Source organism: Notothenia coriiceps, unplaced genomic scaffold (genome assembly GCF_000735185.1).
Source record: "Notothenia coriiceps isolate Sejong01 unplaced genomic scaffold, NC01 NC01_scaffold00011521, whole genome shotgun sequence".
Classification (NCBI taxonomy): domain Eukaryota; kingdom Metazoa; phylum Chordata; class Actinopteri; order Perciformes; family Nototheniidae; genus Notothenia; species Notothenia coriiceps.
In genome coordinates, this window is record NW_011344222.1 from 9968 (window position 1) to 27125 (window position 17158).

The 17158-nt window shown below is 42.4% G+C and overlaps 1 protein-coding gene across 1 annotated transcript; it reads right to left on the reverse strand.

The window, feature by feature from the left end:
• Window positions 1-1974: 1974 nt before the first annotated feature.
• Window positions 1975-14434, reverse strand: LOC104946749 (cleavage and polyadenylation specificity factor subunit 1-like). Its single transcript, XM_010772632.1, has 12 exons — window positions 14307-14434; window positions 8762-8923; window positions 8638-8665; window positions 8407-8540; window positions 8234-8314; window positions 7994-8145; window positions 5194-5340; window positions 3932-4071; window positions 2699-2809; window positions 2312-2405; window positions 2130-2217; window positions 1975-2050 (listed from the first exon to the last, which is right to left on the reverse strand). The coding sequence occupies exons 2-12, from the start codon at window positions 8903-8905 to the stop codon at window positions 2021-2023; spliced, it is 1149 nt and encodes a 382-aa protein (XP_010770934.1). The 5' UTR covers window positions 8906-8923; window positions 14307-14434; the 3' UTR covers window positions 1975-2020.
• Between the last annotated feature and the right edge of the window lie 2724 nt (window positions 14435-17158).

Below are 17158 nucleotides of genomic sequence, written 5' to 3' on the forward strand. Positions count from 1 at the left end.
ACATGTAAGAAGTAGAAAGTACAGGTATTTGTGTTCAACATGTAAGAAGTAGAAAGTACAGGTATTTGTGTTCAACATGTAAGAAGTCGAAAGTAAAAAGTCGGTAGAAAAATAAGTAGTGGAGTAAAGTACTGATACCAGAAAATATGCTTGAGTACAGTAACAAAGTATTTGTACTCCACTACTTCCCACCTCTATATGACAGGCTGTTGACTGCTCTCAGTTTGAAGTCCCTGGACATTAAAGGTTCAGGTAGATGTGAGAGAGGCAGAATTAATTCTCAAACAGGTGGCAGCTCCACACGTTTGACACAGGCCGTCATCTCGTTCCCTGACCTTGTCCGACTGAATGTTGGCAGCCCGACGCTGATCAAAGTCTGTAGAGTGAGAGAGCGTCTGTTCACACTTCAGAGGCTGAGAGACAAAGAGAGAGACGGGGGGGCAAGCAGCAGTGTGTGAGCTGTGTTACACCCACATTTTTGTATTGTCTTCCCGAAAATGCACAACGTCTGTCCACCCCCTAAAAACTAAAGCTTATATAAACACACGTGTGGTTTTGTGGAACAGAAATGCATGAGATATTAGTGAGAAAAATCAGCTGGTCCGACATTTTTGCGACACTTAAACTACAGCATCGACAAATCTACTTTCACAGAGAGCCGCTTTGATTGCCTAAAGCATATTATACCTGGGGTAAGACCAATTAATGTTATTCATTTGCATACATTTCACTTTCAATGCATTAATTGCGAGCATTAACTCATTAACTGCTGTGTTACAACTTTATATCCAACTTTATCCTAATTCTTGAATTGTGTTGTTAGACACAATAGACCTAATTCGCACAAAATTAAGCCACATTTTTGGGTGAAAAGAAGCAAAAAGATCAGAGGGAAAACATGTCAATGGATAATCCCACACTGGTCAAAATTAAGTGAGAAATCCAATCAAATTTGAATAAAACATCCATCGTTCAATGAAAGCACCCTGAAAGCATCCATTATATTCGTGTGTCATTAAGATGAAAGAACCCGTTGTGCTGACTTAAAAACGTTTTGGAGAACAACAGGAAGGCACATCACATTTGCAGGGCTTATTTACAAGAGTTTTCATTTTGTGTAGCGAGGACATTATTTGTATCCCAAGCTTTACCTCTGCAATTTCAGAAATCCGAATACTGCAGTTCTGAAGCTTGTCGAGTTGAACCAGTGGGAGTTAACAATGGAAAGTGACCTTGGCACAGCAGCTCGTTCAGATTGTAAATGTGGTTTTAATTCAACATGTCGGTATAGTACTTTTATTCAAGGTAAAACTTCCACAGAGAGACATTCAATTCAATCAAAAAGCTTTGAACCTGTATTCAGATTCTGTTGTATTAACTTTAATCACTGATTATCCACACAGTAAGTGGAATAAGCCGATTCAGATTGTCTCAGTCAATACAAAAAAGAGCTACCTTACACGAATAATAATCAGACCAGCTGTCTCCAACCTTCTTATTTACATGTAATGGTGATGCATATACCCCGAGATCATGACCGAAAGAACGAGATCGCGGGTACAAGCGGCCGAGATGGGTTTTCTCCGCAGGGTGGCTGGTGTCTCCCTTAGGGATAAGGTGAGAAGTTCAGTCATCCGGGAGGGACTCGGAGTTGAACCGCTCCTCCTTCGCGTCGAAAGGAGCCAGTTGAGGTGGTTCGGGCACCTAGTTAGGATGCCACCTGGGCGCCTCCCTAGGGAGGTGTTCCAGGCACGTCCAGCTGGGAAGAGACCAAGGGGTAGACCTAGAACCAGGTGGAGGGATTATATCTCTTTCTCTGGCCTGGGAGCGCCTTGGGATCCCCCAGTCAGAGCTGGTTGATGTGGCCAGGGAAAGGGACGTTTGGGGCTCTCTGCTGGAACTGCTACCCCCGAGACCCGACCACGGATAAGTGGGAGAAGATGGAGGGATGGATGGAAGGATGGCTTGAAAGAAAAACAAGGAAGGAAGCCACGACACAGAGCATTGCTTTGCTTCTGTGCTATAACTCCTGTCTGTTTCTCGCCATGAACTGTAGGTTATACACCAACTATATAAAATAACCAACTCTTTAATAACCCAAGTATCCCTTTAAGACTTCCAGAACTTACGCAGGTTGTCAGGACGCTGGCAGCAGCTTTGTCGAAGTGGAAAGCGCGGACACTCCTCATGCCGTCAGTTATAAGAGTCAACACGTAACTGCAACACAACAACAACAACAACAAATCAGTGAAGAATCATTAAACTGCCATCAGTGTTTATGTATATTCTGTCGGGGATTACAACGACTTACATTTCTCCTCCTTTCAAAGAGATGACCATCTTGTCATAGGCGATAAAGTCAGACTGAGAGCAGTCGAGTGAGATCTTCACTTCCTCCTGAACACCTGGGGACACAAGACACAAATCAAGAGGGATGAGGACAGCAGAATGTCAAATTATATTTAATAATGAGGCCAGATATCAGAGATACAGGTATAGTTAAGATAAGATGGAACTTTATTCATCCCCTTGGGGAAATTCAGGCGTTAATAGCAGCAACAGCGTCAGAATGAAAAACAGGATTCACACAGGGTAAACTAAAGTGATAAGTAACTATTAGAACAAGATATCACAGTAAAAAGTTGTGCATTTGTTAAATATATTTACAGAGTTGTGTTTTTCAGCTGATAATACTTACGCAGAGGAAATGCTGTGGTTCCATTAGTTTGAGAGTTGAGAGAAACTCCATAAGGAGGAACACTCTGGTTCAGATACAGCAAGGAATTCACAGCAAACACCACCACACCCCCTAGAAAAGAAACTCAATGTTATCAAAGGAGCTAACGCCTCAACACAGTTTATCACATCTTAAAGGTCCCCTATTATTCTGTTGTTCATCAATATACCACAGGTCTCAGATATATCCAGAGCCTGTCTCTGATTGGCTGAAACAGCAAACAGATCATTGCAGCATTACCCATAATCCCCTCTGTTTCAGCCCTCTGAGACTGCCAAGGCACACNCCACAGGTCTCAGATATATCCAGAGCCTGTCTCTGATTGGCTGAAACAGCAAACAGATCATTGCAGCATTACCCATAATCCCCTCTGTTTCAGCCCTGTTTCCAAAGTGCTGATTCTCTGTCTGTTACTTTAGATGAAAAGAGACATGTTGATGTAGAAGAAACATGAAGAAGAGGGGACACACGTTGATGTAGAAGAGACATGAAGAAGAGGGGACACATGTTGATGAAGAAGAGACATGGAGAAGAGGGGACACATGTTGATGTAGAAGAGACACGAAGAAGAGGGGACACATGTTGATGTAGAAGAGACATGAAGAAGAGGGGACACATGTTGATGTAGAAGAGACATGAAGAAGAGGGGACACATGTTGATGTAGAAGAGACATGAAGAAGAGGGGACACATGTTGATGTAGAAGAGACATGAAGAAGAGGGGACACATGTTGATGTAGAAGAGACATGAAGAAGAGGGGACACATGTTGATGTAGAAGAGACATGAAGAAGAGGGGACACATGTTGATGTAGAAGAGACATGGAGAAGAGGGGACACATGTTGATGTAGAAGAGACATGAAGAAGAGGGGACACATGTTGATGTAGAAGAGACATGAAGAAGAGGGGACACATGTTGATGTAGAAGAGACATGAAGAAGAGGGGACACATGTTGATGTAGAAGAGACATGAAGAAGAGGGGACACATGTTGATGTAGAAGAGACATGGAGAAGAGGGGACACATGTTGATGTAGAAGAGACATGAAGAAGAGGGGACACATGTTGATGTAGAAGAGACATGGAGAAGAGGGGACACATGTTGATGTAGAAGAGACATGAAGAAGTGGATTTTGGATAATAGGTGACCTTTAAACTAGGAGTAAACAACAAATGGGAGATTGATCTGAGCTCACCGATTGGTTTGGGAACAGGCATGACCTGCGTGCAGTCAAACGGCAGATTACTGAGCGACCAGATGACAGGATGCACTTTCTGCATTATGTTGAGGGAGATGGCCACGATGCTGCAGGTGTCCTGACGCACCGCCACACGCCTGGAAGAAGGATCAGAAAACAGAAGTAAAACATTAAATCAAAAGTGGCATTCTAAGAAATACAAAGAAAACCAAATGATGGACATTTTAAGCTAAATAAAGGCATTACTTGCTTACTCCTTGATTTGACAAAAAACTGAAATGACAATTGAATGCTAAGAAACAAAAGTACAAAAGAAATCATGGACAGGTCAAGCGAGATAAAGGCATTACTTGCAATAACCTTAATTTAACAAAGTGCGAGTAAAGTGGGGTGGGGGGGTTGTTGATCAGAGTTTGAAAGCTAGGGTGAATAGATTCAAGGCTTTTATTGTGATGTGTGCATAGCTACGGTCATAGGCGGCGCGTGAGGCTCAGGTTTGGGAAGGCTACTTTTTTTACCTGACGCTGCCTGCCTCCAGCGTCTATAGAAAAGAGATCAACTCAGTGAAAGCACCGCCTGCTGACCAATCAGAGCTCAGTGTGCGGAGTTTAAATCTATCAAGTCATATTACAGGATAAAGGAAATACAGTTTAAACTGCCGTATGCAGAGAAGACGCCGAGCTGTCGCACATCATACTTGCCAACCCTCCCGATTTTCGCGGGGTCACATTTCTCCCGCATTTCTGACAAAATCAGATTTACTCAGGACTGTTTCCACTCGGACTTTAATACAGCTACACCATTGTTTGGTTTCCATGGTAACGCGTCTCTTTAGTAGTGCGCGCAACTGAAAGTCTGAGATATATCACAGAAAACAGAACAAGAATCGAGAACTCTACCCTCTGCTCACTCCTTTCCTGCAGTGCACTTACAACTACAATAAGCATGTTAATGTTAATCTAATACAGCTCCGGCGAACCATCCATGTTGCTAACCCCGCCCCTTTCACGTGAGCGTGCTCTCAGCTGGAGAGAGAAACCCTGGCTTGATTTACCGAGTTGATAACCAAGTGCAGAATAGTCTTTAACAGTGTTTGGGATTTAACAGAATAAGTGAGTTTTGAGGGATTTTTAGAAGGATTCAAGAGTGTTGGCCTTTCGAATGTGACTGGAAAGGGAGTTGTTACAGAAAAGAAAAACGTATATCTACTGGATAATAAGAGACAGTGCTTGTTATGTCTGATGTTGTGGAGCACTCACCCAGGCCATGTCTGACTGGGCTCAAACAGGATGAGCAGCGTCGGCTCGTAGTATCCGTGGAGGAACTTCATGTCGACGATGTTCAGCAGCTTCTCGTCCAGCTCACGAACGTCAATGATGTAACTCGGCAGGAAGTTGGATTTAGGACTGCAGATGAGATACAGAAGAGTTTGCAGTTAGAAAATATCACAGATGTGTGTAGTAAGCATTAGACAAACATCTAGTTATATTATTAGACTTGGTTAGATTAGTGTGACGACCCCTGTGTCCCTGCTGTCCCTGTTATGTGTATGTCCCTTTAATGATTCTCCCTTCTCTGTATGAGCGCTGATTGATGGCACCTGGCCGCCGGTACCTGAGGAGTGAAAGGCTCGAGCCAGAGTCTTGCTCTCTCACTCGGTTGGAGGATCTGTTTTTGAGAGCAGCTGCCTGACTTATATGCTTTTGTTTCCCTTGTTTAACGTGTCCGTTCACACAAGACCACTGGAAACGCTGTAGTACATATGCCGGGCCTGTAAGTGGCGCTGTACTTCGGCAACAAAATACACCAAAAGTAGCGAAGAAGACCCCCGAGCATGGTTGCCCTTCTGTTTATGCCCCGCGGTGGATTTAGCAGTTCTCCATGTCCACTTGTTGCTGATGGTTGTGGTAGAGGAGCTGTAGATGTTGCACTAACATCTGTAGCATGGTCAGTAGCTACTGACAGTAGCTACTGACCATGCTACAGCAGTGAGCAGCAGAGGCGGGGCTATGGCTTCATCGTTATTAGGAAATGATCGTACAGGGCGTACACACGGAGCCGTTTGGCCCCCCAGAGCGTTCCGCCTGCAGATCTATCCACCTTGGGACACGTTATCGTTTGCGGAGTCCGTTTCTGCGGTTCCGTTACGGCCTCATGTGAACGAATGGGTTATACGCGACAGAAGTAGCGGATACAACCCGTTTCGTTCTCGTGTAAACGCCACCTTAGTTTGGCATTCAACACCTTGCACCACACCACGTTCACACACCTACTCTACTGATCTAACTGATTAACACATCCCATGGTGGTAGCTCTTTTGTTTAGTTGTTTGGTTTACAATAAATATCTGCCTTATATCGTGTCCGTTCCACGTTTTTGTTATGGCCAAGAGCCAGGCCATGACATTAGTGATCCACGATCAAGGTAAACTAACATCATCAGGATAAAAGTGGATTTTTTTTAATTAAATAGCTGTTTTCTTATTATTTTTTGTATTGTTCTTCTTACCATTGATACACAATGAAGTAAACTACAAATTCTTACAATTAACAGGGGTAGAACAGTGTAAGATTCCCACTTTTGGTATAACCAAACCAAGTTTAGGGTTCGATTTAACATACACACATTTACATTTTCTTGAAAGATTTCTGAATATTTAGAAATAATCACACCTGCCTATTCTAATTGTCTTCCTTTTTAATATATTTGACAGCATTTTTGTAACTTTTCTTTCACTTAAAATGTAATCGTATGTACACGTGAGACGAATCAGATAAAGGTTGACCTATGGCAGAGAGTCAACTATTTATTATCTATTTAAACGTACGTGTTTATTTATTTTCCTTTACTCAACTATTCTTGAATCAATATTTATTTTCAAGACTTAGAGGTGTGAGTTTATAATATATGAATTCCCTTTGCTGCGACTAAAGGTTACAAGACTCCCGATTTTTACCTCTCTTAATCAACAGGTTAAGATTATTGGTGCAGGGTTTTGAGATGTCTACCACACAAATAATAATAATAAGATAGAAAATTGATCAACCATGTTGTTGTTGTTTTGTTTTAGTTTTTGTGTGTGCTGTGATTCCAACCATTTGTTTGTCTATCATTTTAAATGTTTGTGTACTATTAATGTTGTCTTACTCTGTGTGTGTGTGTGTGTGGGGGGGATACAAACAAGTGGACAACCTGCACACCTGTATTTTATCGAGAATGTAAAGGTGTGAGTTGTATGATATATTAAGTCCCATTGCTGCCATTTTGGTTATTGTGCTGCTGTGTTTATTGTATTTTTGTAACTCTGGCACAACAATTTACGTCGGGATGAATAAAGTCCTATCTTATCTCTTATACGCCTGATTTATACCTCTCTTAAAAGGTCCCATGTCACGGCCTTTTCTACTGATCATAATTCCATTGTTGAGGTCTACTAGAATAGATTTAAATTGTGCAATTTTCCAAACTCACATTGGTTTCTCATACAGCATCTCTGTAAAGTATGTGTATTCACTCTCTGTCCTAAACGGCTTGTTGGAGCTCCTGACCCCCCCCCCCTCCCTGTGAGCCCAGTGTCCGTCTGTGAGACAGCGAAACCCAGCCCGAACACACACATACACACACCCGCAGCCTGGCTGGGAGTTTGAATGTGTGCTCACACACCGACTCACAGCCTCGCCGCGGAGCTGCGGCTGAGAAAAGATTGAGTGTGTGTGTGTGAGGAATTTGGACGAACCCACGGAGGGGTCGTCGTTACGTCACTCGGTTCCCGGAAGAAAAAAGTTGAAAAAGAGAAATCTCCAACGAGGCGTTCTGGGGCAGCATAGACAGGTCTTCTCTGTGTTAGAGTTCTACTCCCTACAGGGTGTACTTTGAGGGTTTTTGACTCTGCAGACCGTTCACATGCAGAGAAACCTTCATAACACACAAGGGGACGAGTGATAACAGGAAAAGCATGATATGGGACCTTTAATCAACATGTTAAGATATTTGGTGCAGGTTTTTGAGATGTCTACCACACAAATAATAATAAGAATGTAAAGTATGATGGAGACGTACCCTTCTCCAACTCCGCCCTCCTGTTCGTCAGTGATAGAGTCCTTCCTGAACGGCAACACCACCAGCTGGGTGCCGTAGACGAGCATTACAGCGCAGCGATTCTCCGGATCTACCCGGACGATGGGAATATGTACATTCTGCACAAAACCATCCTGAAAGTGTAAATAAAGTGTTAATCCCTTCTTAATGAGTCAGATAGAGCTATTATTTCCACATGTGTACTGTGTTTTGGTTTCATACTCTGAGCTCCGGTTCTTCAAAGTAATGCAGAGACAGAGACTTGAGGTCATGTGTCCCGGGGTCATACTCCACTACTGACAACTGGTGAGAAAACAAACACAACCACAGGTCAGTGAATAACAATTATAGGCTGTTTGAGAGTCAGTTTCAGGCCACGTGTTAGTCAATGGTACCTTGGCATCTTTAAAACTGAGCAGTAGTGCATCTCTGTTGGCTCCGACAAGCTGTACGCTGGCCATGGACATGATATTTCCGAAGAGAGAAAAGGATGCCACTTGCTCCAGCTTCTCCTTACGAGGTTTGGCATCTGTATGAGGAGGAAAAAGTGAAAAAATGCACTTATTAAGGTGTTTTTTATTCATTAATGGTACAATATATACGTTGGGCATGATGTGTAGACGTACCTGAAGACTTGTCGGTCTTTGATGTACTCTGAAATAATGACATACATGTTACATTAAAGCTGAACTATTTTGTATTCGAAAGCTTGGCACAATGAAACAAGCAGAATGAAAATGAGACAGTTACCTCGACATCATGGATAATCCTGTAGACATACAGCTGAGATGTTCCAGCAACGACCAAATTCTTCTCCTTGCTGGATATGAAGTTGCAGTAGACAGAAAACTCCACCGCAGTGGGAGTGTGTGCTTGTCTGTAAACAGCATACATCCTGGAGAGGTTCACTCACTGTATGAGGGGAAAACAGTCAGGTCAGGAGCTCTTAACATCACTTTTAAATCACCACTCTCCAATCAACATATACACAACAATCCTGTCCAAGTCTTCCTTCAAAGTAAACTGGAGTAGATATGTGTGATTGGATCAGTGCCTAGTGTCAAAAGCCGACATGCCAAATTAAATGTAGCATTGCAGGACACCTTTCAATGCAAATCAAGTGCTAAATGTTAACGTACCATTCAAGCAAGTGCTTAAGTACACATTTGAGGTACTTGTACTTTACCCATGGGCGTAGTTTCCACTGGGGACATGTCCCCCGCACTTTTCAAAATCCTGTTTGTGTCCCCCCCACTTTTCAAATGTGTTTATTTTAATTTTTTTACGCAAGCGGTCATCGTCACAGAGGAGCGTCTGTTTGTGTGGCACGAGCGTATTTCGAGAGAGAGACACACACAGACAGACACACACACAGAGAGAGAGAGAGACAAAGAGAGAGAGAGACACACACAGAGATAGAGAGAGAAAGAGAGACACACAGACACACACAGAGATAGAGAGACACACAGACACACACAGAGAGAGAGAGAGAGAGAGAGAGAGAGAGAGAGAGAGAGAGACACACACACACACACACACACACAAACACACACACACACAGAGAGAGAGAGAGAGAGAGAGAGAGAGAGACAGACACAGAGAGAGACACAGAGAGAGGGAGACACAGAGAGAGACAAAGAGAGAGAGACACACACACAGAGAGAGAGAGAGACAGACACAGAGAGAGAGACACACAGAGACAGACACAGAGAGAGACACACAGACACAGAGACACACAGAGAGAGAGAGAGAGACAAAGAGAGAGAGACACACACACAGAGAGAGAGAGAGAGATACAGACACAGAGAGAGAGAGACACACACACACAGAGAGAGAGAGACACACACAGAGAGAGAGAGACACACACGTTGTTAGCATCTGGTGCTAGCTCGGAGATAACGGAGATTAGAAGCTGTTTCAACAATAAGGAGAGGGTGAGTCCTCTCCTGTGGGCCACAGGAGAGGACTCACCCTCTCCTTATTGTTGAAACAGCTTCTAATCTCCGTTATCTCCGAGCTAGCACCAGATGCTAACAACGTGTGTGTCTCTCTNCCACACACACACACACACACACACTTCTCCGCCTCATTCTGTTTTCATTTACTCGTTCGTTATCTGACCAGCTTCAATCTTGTAGGCTACTCACTTCGTTTCTTGTAGCCCTCGAAAGGGTTTTGGAGGTTGATCCCTCGGTGAACGGGAGTTGAATGGCTTTCTTGTCCGCAGCAGCAGAAAGCATTTTCGAATGTTTGAATGAATCAAAGTTGGTCGCCACCGTCGATTTTCTCTTATGCTGCAACACACAGTTGCACGGGGTGCAGTATAGTTTCCCCCCACTTTTTGCCCGGTCTTTAGTAGAAATGTTCGTTGGTAAATGAGCTCTATACAGTGTTGTTTACATTCTGTGATGCGCGAGCTGATGACGTCACGTCAAGACGAGTTCACTTTTTTTTCTTCTCAACTTTGTGTGGAAAAATGCGGGGATTATGCGGCCTTTTGATAAATATGCGGCTTTTTAAAAATCTGCGCCATTTGGCTGATTATGCGGTAAATTCTGCGATCGCAGAATCGCGTTTTTCTGGAGGGTCTAACTAATCGGGTGAAACAAGGAACAAGAACAAACTCACGGACAGGCAGGGAATAAACTCACGGACAGGCAGGGAACAAACTAATGGACAGGCAGGGAACAAACTCACGGACAGGCAGGTAACATTGACGAAAAGACGACGACCGAACAGGAAGCAAAGGGGAAGGCAAGACTAAATACACAGAAGGGTAATCACAGGACAAGACAGATCTGGGCAGGGAGGCAGAAACACAAGGGCAACAGGTGAACACAATCAGACAATCAGACACAGGAGGGCAAACACAGGAAGGAAGACCAAACACAGTGAGAACAGAACTTCAAAATAAAACCGGAAACTAAACACACAAAACTAAGAATCGTGACAGAAGCTACTGTGACTGTGGCTGGAAGGGTGTCATTATATTATTCATTAGCGCCAGCGTTCGTAAGCATGTGTCACATTTGGTATTACAGCAAAACAGAAATGCAAAGATATTTTATTTTGGCATGTTATCCGTTCCCATCTAACCCCCTCAATGCAACCAACAATAACTCTGCTCAAAGCTCCATTAGACGCCTACCAACAGGGAATAATAAGGGGAAAATACCACATATTAGCAAGAAAACAAAGAGGCCTTACATTTGGCTCGCACACAAAGTAATTCCGCCCTGCTGAGACAGAAAAAAACTTGTATTTAGTGCATTAGTGACAGCCAGAGTCCATCCTACAGTCCACATGGAGGTCTGGTCCAGGCTCCTGTGGATTGGGGAGTTCACATTATTAACAACCTGCAAGGGTCCGATAACACTGTGGCATTCGATTAGACAGGGCAGAGCTGGCTGAGGTTATTTAATGCAGCCTGTCTTAATCCCCCAGACTGTAAGTGAAAAGTCTGCCAAAAAGTCCATCTGTTCCCTGCACATACAGAAGGCTTCTTCACTGGGTGAACTTCTGAAACTTTTTAGAAAAGTTTTTGAGGTCCTTTGATGTCGTTGAATTTGCAGAGGAGTGTGAAAGGAAAGCATAAAGAAAAGTGCTTCTTTTGAGATTAACACAAGAAGCAACGATCCTTTGAATTTGATTTCTCAAGTTTATATTAATAGGCACATTAACGGTTGTGTGGTTGCTATTAATTTCTCTAGGGGGACAAATACAAGTTGTAACAGTACTGACAGAAAATCTCTCCTCCTACACAAGCCTCCTCACTGTCTCCCTCCTCCCGCTCTGTAACTGGCACAAATGTCCTATTTTTATAGCAGAGATGAGAAAGCTATAGTTAACAGCAGAGACCAGAGTAAAAGTCCCAGCGATCAGCATCCAAAACACTGTGACTGCTATGGCATTTGCATTTTCATTTTGATGAATGCCTACTGGCCTACTCAAAGGGACAGAAGGTCATTTTCAGAATGAGCTTGCTACATTTGAAGTCCACTAAATAACTTCCACCAAAACGGATAAAATCAGCAATTGGGAAACTGACATTTACTCTAGAACTGATACCACTGTGACATTTTCAGCGAGAAACCAAATCAATTTCACATTTAAAGGTTTTCTGCCCTGGTCTTTTATTGTGGAATAACAGACTGCTCCAAAGTAAGTATGTATCGGGCCAGAGTATCTTTGCTCAAACACAATACTTGTCATATTTAAGTCAAGGTTTTATTTTGTTCTTAATGCAGACCTAGTACAAATTAAAGTGACAGGAAGTCAGTCTTTTCAGTAGCAGCTCGTTACATCTGAAGTCCGCCAAATAATGTTTGTGGACTTCCACCAAAACTGGTAAAATCAGCAATTGAAAAACTGACATTTACTCTACTGATACCACTAGGACATCTTCAGTGAGAAACCGAATCTGTTTCACATTTAAAGGTTTTCTGCCCTCGTCTTTTGTTGTGAAATAACATACTTGTCCAATGTTACGATTATTGTGTTATGTCAAGTTTTGTATGTCTTGTTTTGGGGTTTTTGCTGTTCTCCCTGTCATGTTTTCCTCCTTGTATGATGTCTGGTCCTTCTTCCTGTATTTTTCCCCTGTCGTTAGTTTCCCTGGTGTGTCTAGTTGTCTGATTGTGTTTACCTGTTGCCCTTGTTTTTCTCCTCCCCTGCCCGGCTGTTTCTCGTCTTGTGATTACCCCTCCCTGTATTTAGTCTTGTCTCTTCCTGTGTTCAGTGTTGTTTCGTCTTTTGTTTGTGACTGAGTTCACCGGTGAGTGTTCTGTTTTGTCCAAGTTTTTATTTTATCCTTGAAATAAAGGCAATATCAGTGTAATCTGCATTTGGGTCCTGCTTGCTTCACCCACCGAAACAGTACGAACCAACCAAATATGGGCCCAGCAGNATACAACAGTGGTGGGACTCATCGGGGACAAAAACGAACAGGCCTACAGGGAGGAGGTGAAACATCTGACAGACTGGTGTAACACCAACAACCTGATCCTGAATGTCGATAAAACAAAAAAGATCATTGTCGACTTCAGGAACAAAAAGCACTGTCAGCCACCCACCACTCCACATCCACGGCACAGCAGTGAAGACTACAGACAGCACCAAGTTCCTAGGGGTGCATATCACAAGCAGTCTGACCTGGTCCACTCACACTACATCACTATTTAAGAAGGCACAGCAGCGCCTACACTTCCTGCGCAGGTTGAGAAGAGTACAGCTCCCCCCTCCCATCCTCACAACGTTCTACAGAGGAACCATAGAGAGCGTGCTGACCAGCGGCATCTCCATCTGGTCGAGAGACTGCAACGCTAAAGACTGGAAGTCTCTGCAGAGAGTGGTCAGGACAGCAGAGAAGATCGTCGGAGTTTCTCTCCCTCCCATCAGAGACACCGCTCAGAAACGCTCCCTGACAAAAGCCCAGAACATTTTTAAAGACCCCACTCATCCTCACCATGCTCTGTTCTCCCTGCTGCCCTCCAGCAAGAGGGTCTGCAGCATTAAGAGCAGAACAGCCAGATTCTGCAATAGCTTTTCCCCCCATGCCATCATACTGCTGAACAGCAAGTAGACCAGTAACATAAAGATTACATTACGCTGTGTAAAGAGCACATCTTTTTTATATAGTATGTCTATTTTATTTATATGTATAGTAAATCTTTATATTTTAAACGCACACTTTATTTTTAATTGTATCAGCACCACGTCACTATTATTTATTTATATGTAAGCAAGTTTTTATATTGTCCTGTTCCTGTAAGCCAGGACAACGACATTTCGTTTTAATAGTACACTCTGTGTCTTGTTGAAATGACAATAAAGTATGTCTATCTATCTATCTATCCTATTTGTAACTAAAACTTTAAAGATGCAAATATAATAAGCAATGTGTTTACATTAGCAGCACGTATATACACATGCACAATGGAAAGGACATATATCACTAGAGTATCTAAAACTACAATATACAACCTCACTAAGCTAAAGAAATAGCTAGCAAAAAGGTGAATAAATGAAGTCAAAGTTAGCTTTTCCCATGACAGCTAACGTCTAGGGAGACAATAAAAAACATTTGTATCCAATTTTATAATTTGTGTATGACTAATGTGTGTCTTTACTAAGATTTATCCCCAGAAAACGAATGTATGGGAAAGCTAACGTTGCTTAGAAATGAGCTAACGTTCCTGTCTGTAGCTAGCATGTATTAGCTAGCATATATTAGCTAGCATGGCAGCGTGCACCTGGTATGTTTTTGCAAAATGGTGAATTAATCTTGTAAACGTACCTATATCACACACGTTATCAGAGTCTTTATTTTTCCTTCTTCTGTTTACATTTAAGGTGCCATAGTTTGTGGCTTTCTAACTTGAACAGTTAGTGGCGGTTGTGTTGTGTCGCTGTGCCGACTTCTTCTTCGCGTGACTCATTTGGAGGTAGACTAGCGGCTCCTCGGTGAACTGCTGCCACCTACAGGTAACCAATGTTATAGCAGCTCAAATATAAAAGAATCAGAAACAGATTTATTGCTAAGTAGGTGTAAACATACGAGGGATTTGCTTAGTGTTCATTCGTCGTATGTGTACACCTACACAAATGTGTATTTAAGCCGCTATAATATTGCTGAAGCGCATATCTGTCTGTATGTATGTATGTTGGCATGTATGTATGTATGTTTGCATGTAGCCTACTGTATGTATGTGTGTATATTTTAATGCCCTTCTGTGTGTACACATTTTAGCAGACCGTCTGCTATGTGAATAGTATGTATGGTAAAGAAAACATAATATGCAATATAAAATGTTGCTCAGAGCTCCAGATGAGTGATTTCGAAAAATGTGCCGAAGAAACTGCCATTGTATCTCATTTGAAGACGTTTTATTTTTCTTAAAAATAATAATGATATTTCATTAGACTGCAATGTTTTCATGTTTCAAACAAAAAAGCAAAAAGATTTTGAATAACATATAACAAATCATAATTAAAGAGAACTTTGGTAAACGGATTCCCCGGCTGAACTCAAGACATAAGAAACCCACAGATTTGTTAAGAGATCTACTTCATTTTTTTAAATAGCCTCCCAAAGAGGCACTCAAACGCTTATTCCCCTGTGCTGCATGACAACAAATCTTAACTTGCAGTTTCTTTTGTTAAGCTAAAATAAGAAAACACAAGAATGTCAATCACACAGTATATGTGATGAGCTTAAAACTTAAAAAGATAATCAAAATGTTTCCTTTATGATGGTAAGAATTGTAGATATAGGCATCATTTTTATTTTTGTAAATGGGGTAATCATTTTCATTAAAGTAGAGCAGAAGTATTAACTTTAACCACATTTGTGAGCTTACCTCTTGACAATCTTCATATACAGACAAAAAAACCTTGACAAAGTGTATCTTTAGCTCAAACCCCTGAACCCGAAAAGACAAATAGAGATGGATTATATTATGTGAGAGTGTGTGTGTGTGTGTGTGTGTGTGTGTGTGTGTGTGTGTGTGTGTGTGTGTGTGTGTGTGTGTGTGTGTGTGTGTGAGAGAAGCACAGGGATTTTAGCCATTGCACAAAAACCTATAGAACACACAACCAGAAATGGAAAACCCCAAAAACTCATAATAGGGTCTCTTGAAGCACTAATAATAATAATAATGATAATTGGAGATTTTAACTGCCACATACAATAACTGCTAAAACACACTTATTTAAAGACAGAGCACAATTCGCCTTTTAGTGTGCGCGATGAAAGATATTTAATTAAAATTCATGTTTATAGGTCCAGGAGTTTCTCTTCATCAGGCTAAATTGAAACAAATAATGAAAGACAAGTAACTGATTAAACAGTAAGAAGGAGAATTCATCACATTCCGATCATGAGAACAAATACTGTACACTTAACAAAAAATGAGCCCCTTATAAATCAAATGCACGTTTTCAATTAAGACTGAAACATTTGTCATTTTCCGACGGCCTCAGCGGGTGATTCTCTGGCATGTAATGAGATATTCGGGAAACGCCTGCGTGTCGTTGAAGATGATGAACATCTCCGGCTTGGTGATGTCGTCGGTCACGCTGTCGTATCGGAGGGGAATACCTTCGGTCTCCTTCAGAGGGGCGGTCTTCATCGAATGGCAGCCTTTAGTGTAGTCACCCGTCAGAACCTTTGACACAAAGATATACTTGTGTCCGTCTGCATTTGGGGGCGAATACTGCTCCTGGACCGACAGCGCAGAGTTGACGGCAAAGTAAACCCCCTGACCGTAAACTGTGGCTGTGTAGAGAAAACAAAATGTCAGAACATCTGCACAACAGCTACCTTGCACATCTGTAATTTATATACTATCATATGTACAGTATATATGTTTCTGCTCCTGTAGTATGAGTATACATTTCTGTTGCTGCAGTATTTTGGTCACCATTTTAATTTATCCAGAATATTTTCTATCCATCAATCTATCTATCCATCCATCCATCTATATATATCTATCCAACTATCTATCTATCTATCTACGCGCACCTCTGGTAGATACTCGCTCTGCGAGTAAGGTTAACACCCGAGTAGTACAACTAAGCGGTGTTGTCTTTTTTCTTTTTTCTTGAGAGCCGAGAGAGGTCTCCCGATCCATGGTTTTTTCCCGGTTTGGTTGGTGGTGTGTTGTGTGGTGTGTGTGGTGTGTGTGTGGTGGGTGTTGTGGTGTGGTGGGGTGTGTGGGTGTGGTGTGGTGTGTGTGTGTGGTTGGGTGGTGGTGTGGTGTGGTGTGTGTTGGTGTGTTGTGTGGGTGTGTGTGTGTTGTGTGTGGTGTGTGTGTGTGTGTGTGCCATTACTTAATCTGAAAATTTTTTTTTTTTGTTAAATAACCACTAAAGCATTAATTGGTGACTAAAGGGTGGTCCCACCTCCTTCGAGTACCTTAGCCTGCGGACAGTGTGGTCATGTTCAACTTTTTCCCGCTCGCAGGACGTTGCGCGCGGTGCATAGGCACCTAGCCTTGTGCGAATAGTGCCGTGCTCACTTCTTGCGCCACTTCCTCTAGACGCACGTGCCTTAGTGTGTCCTTCGAAAAACATCCCCACTTCGTGCCATACACAAAATAAAGGTCTTACCCGTTAACAATAGCAAAATAGAGTAAAAACCTACTTATC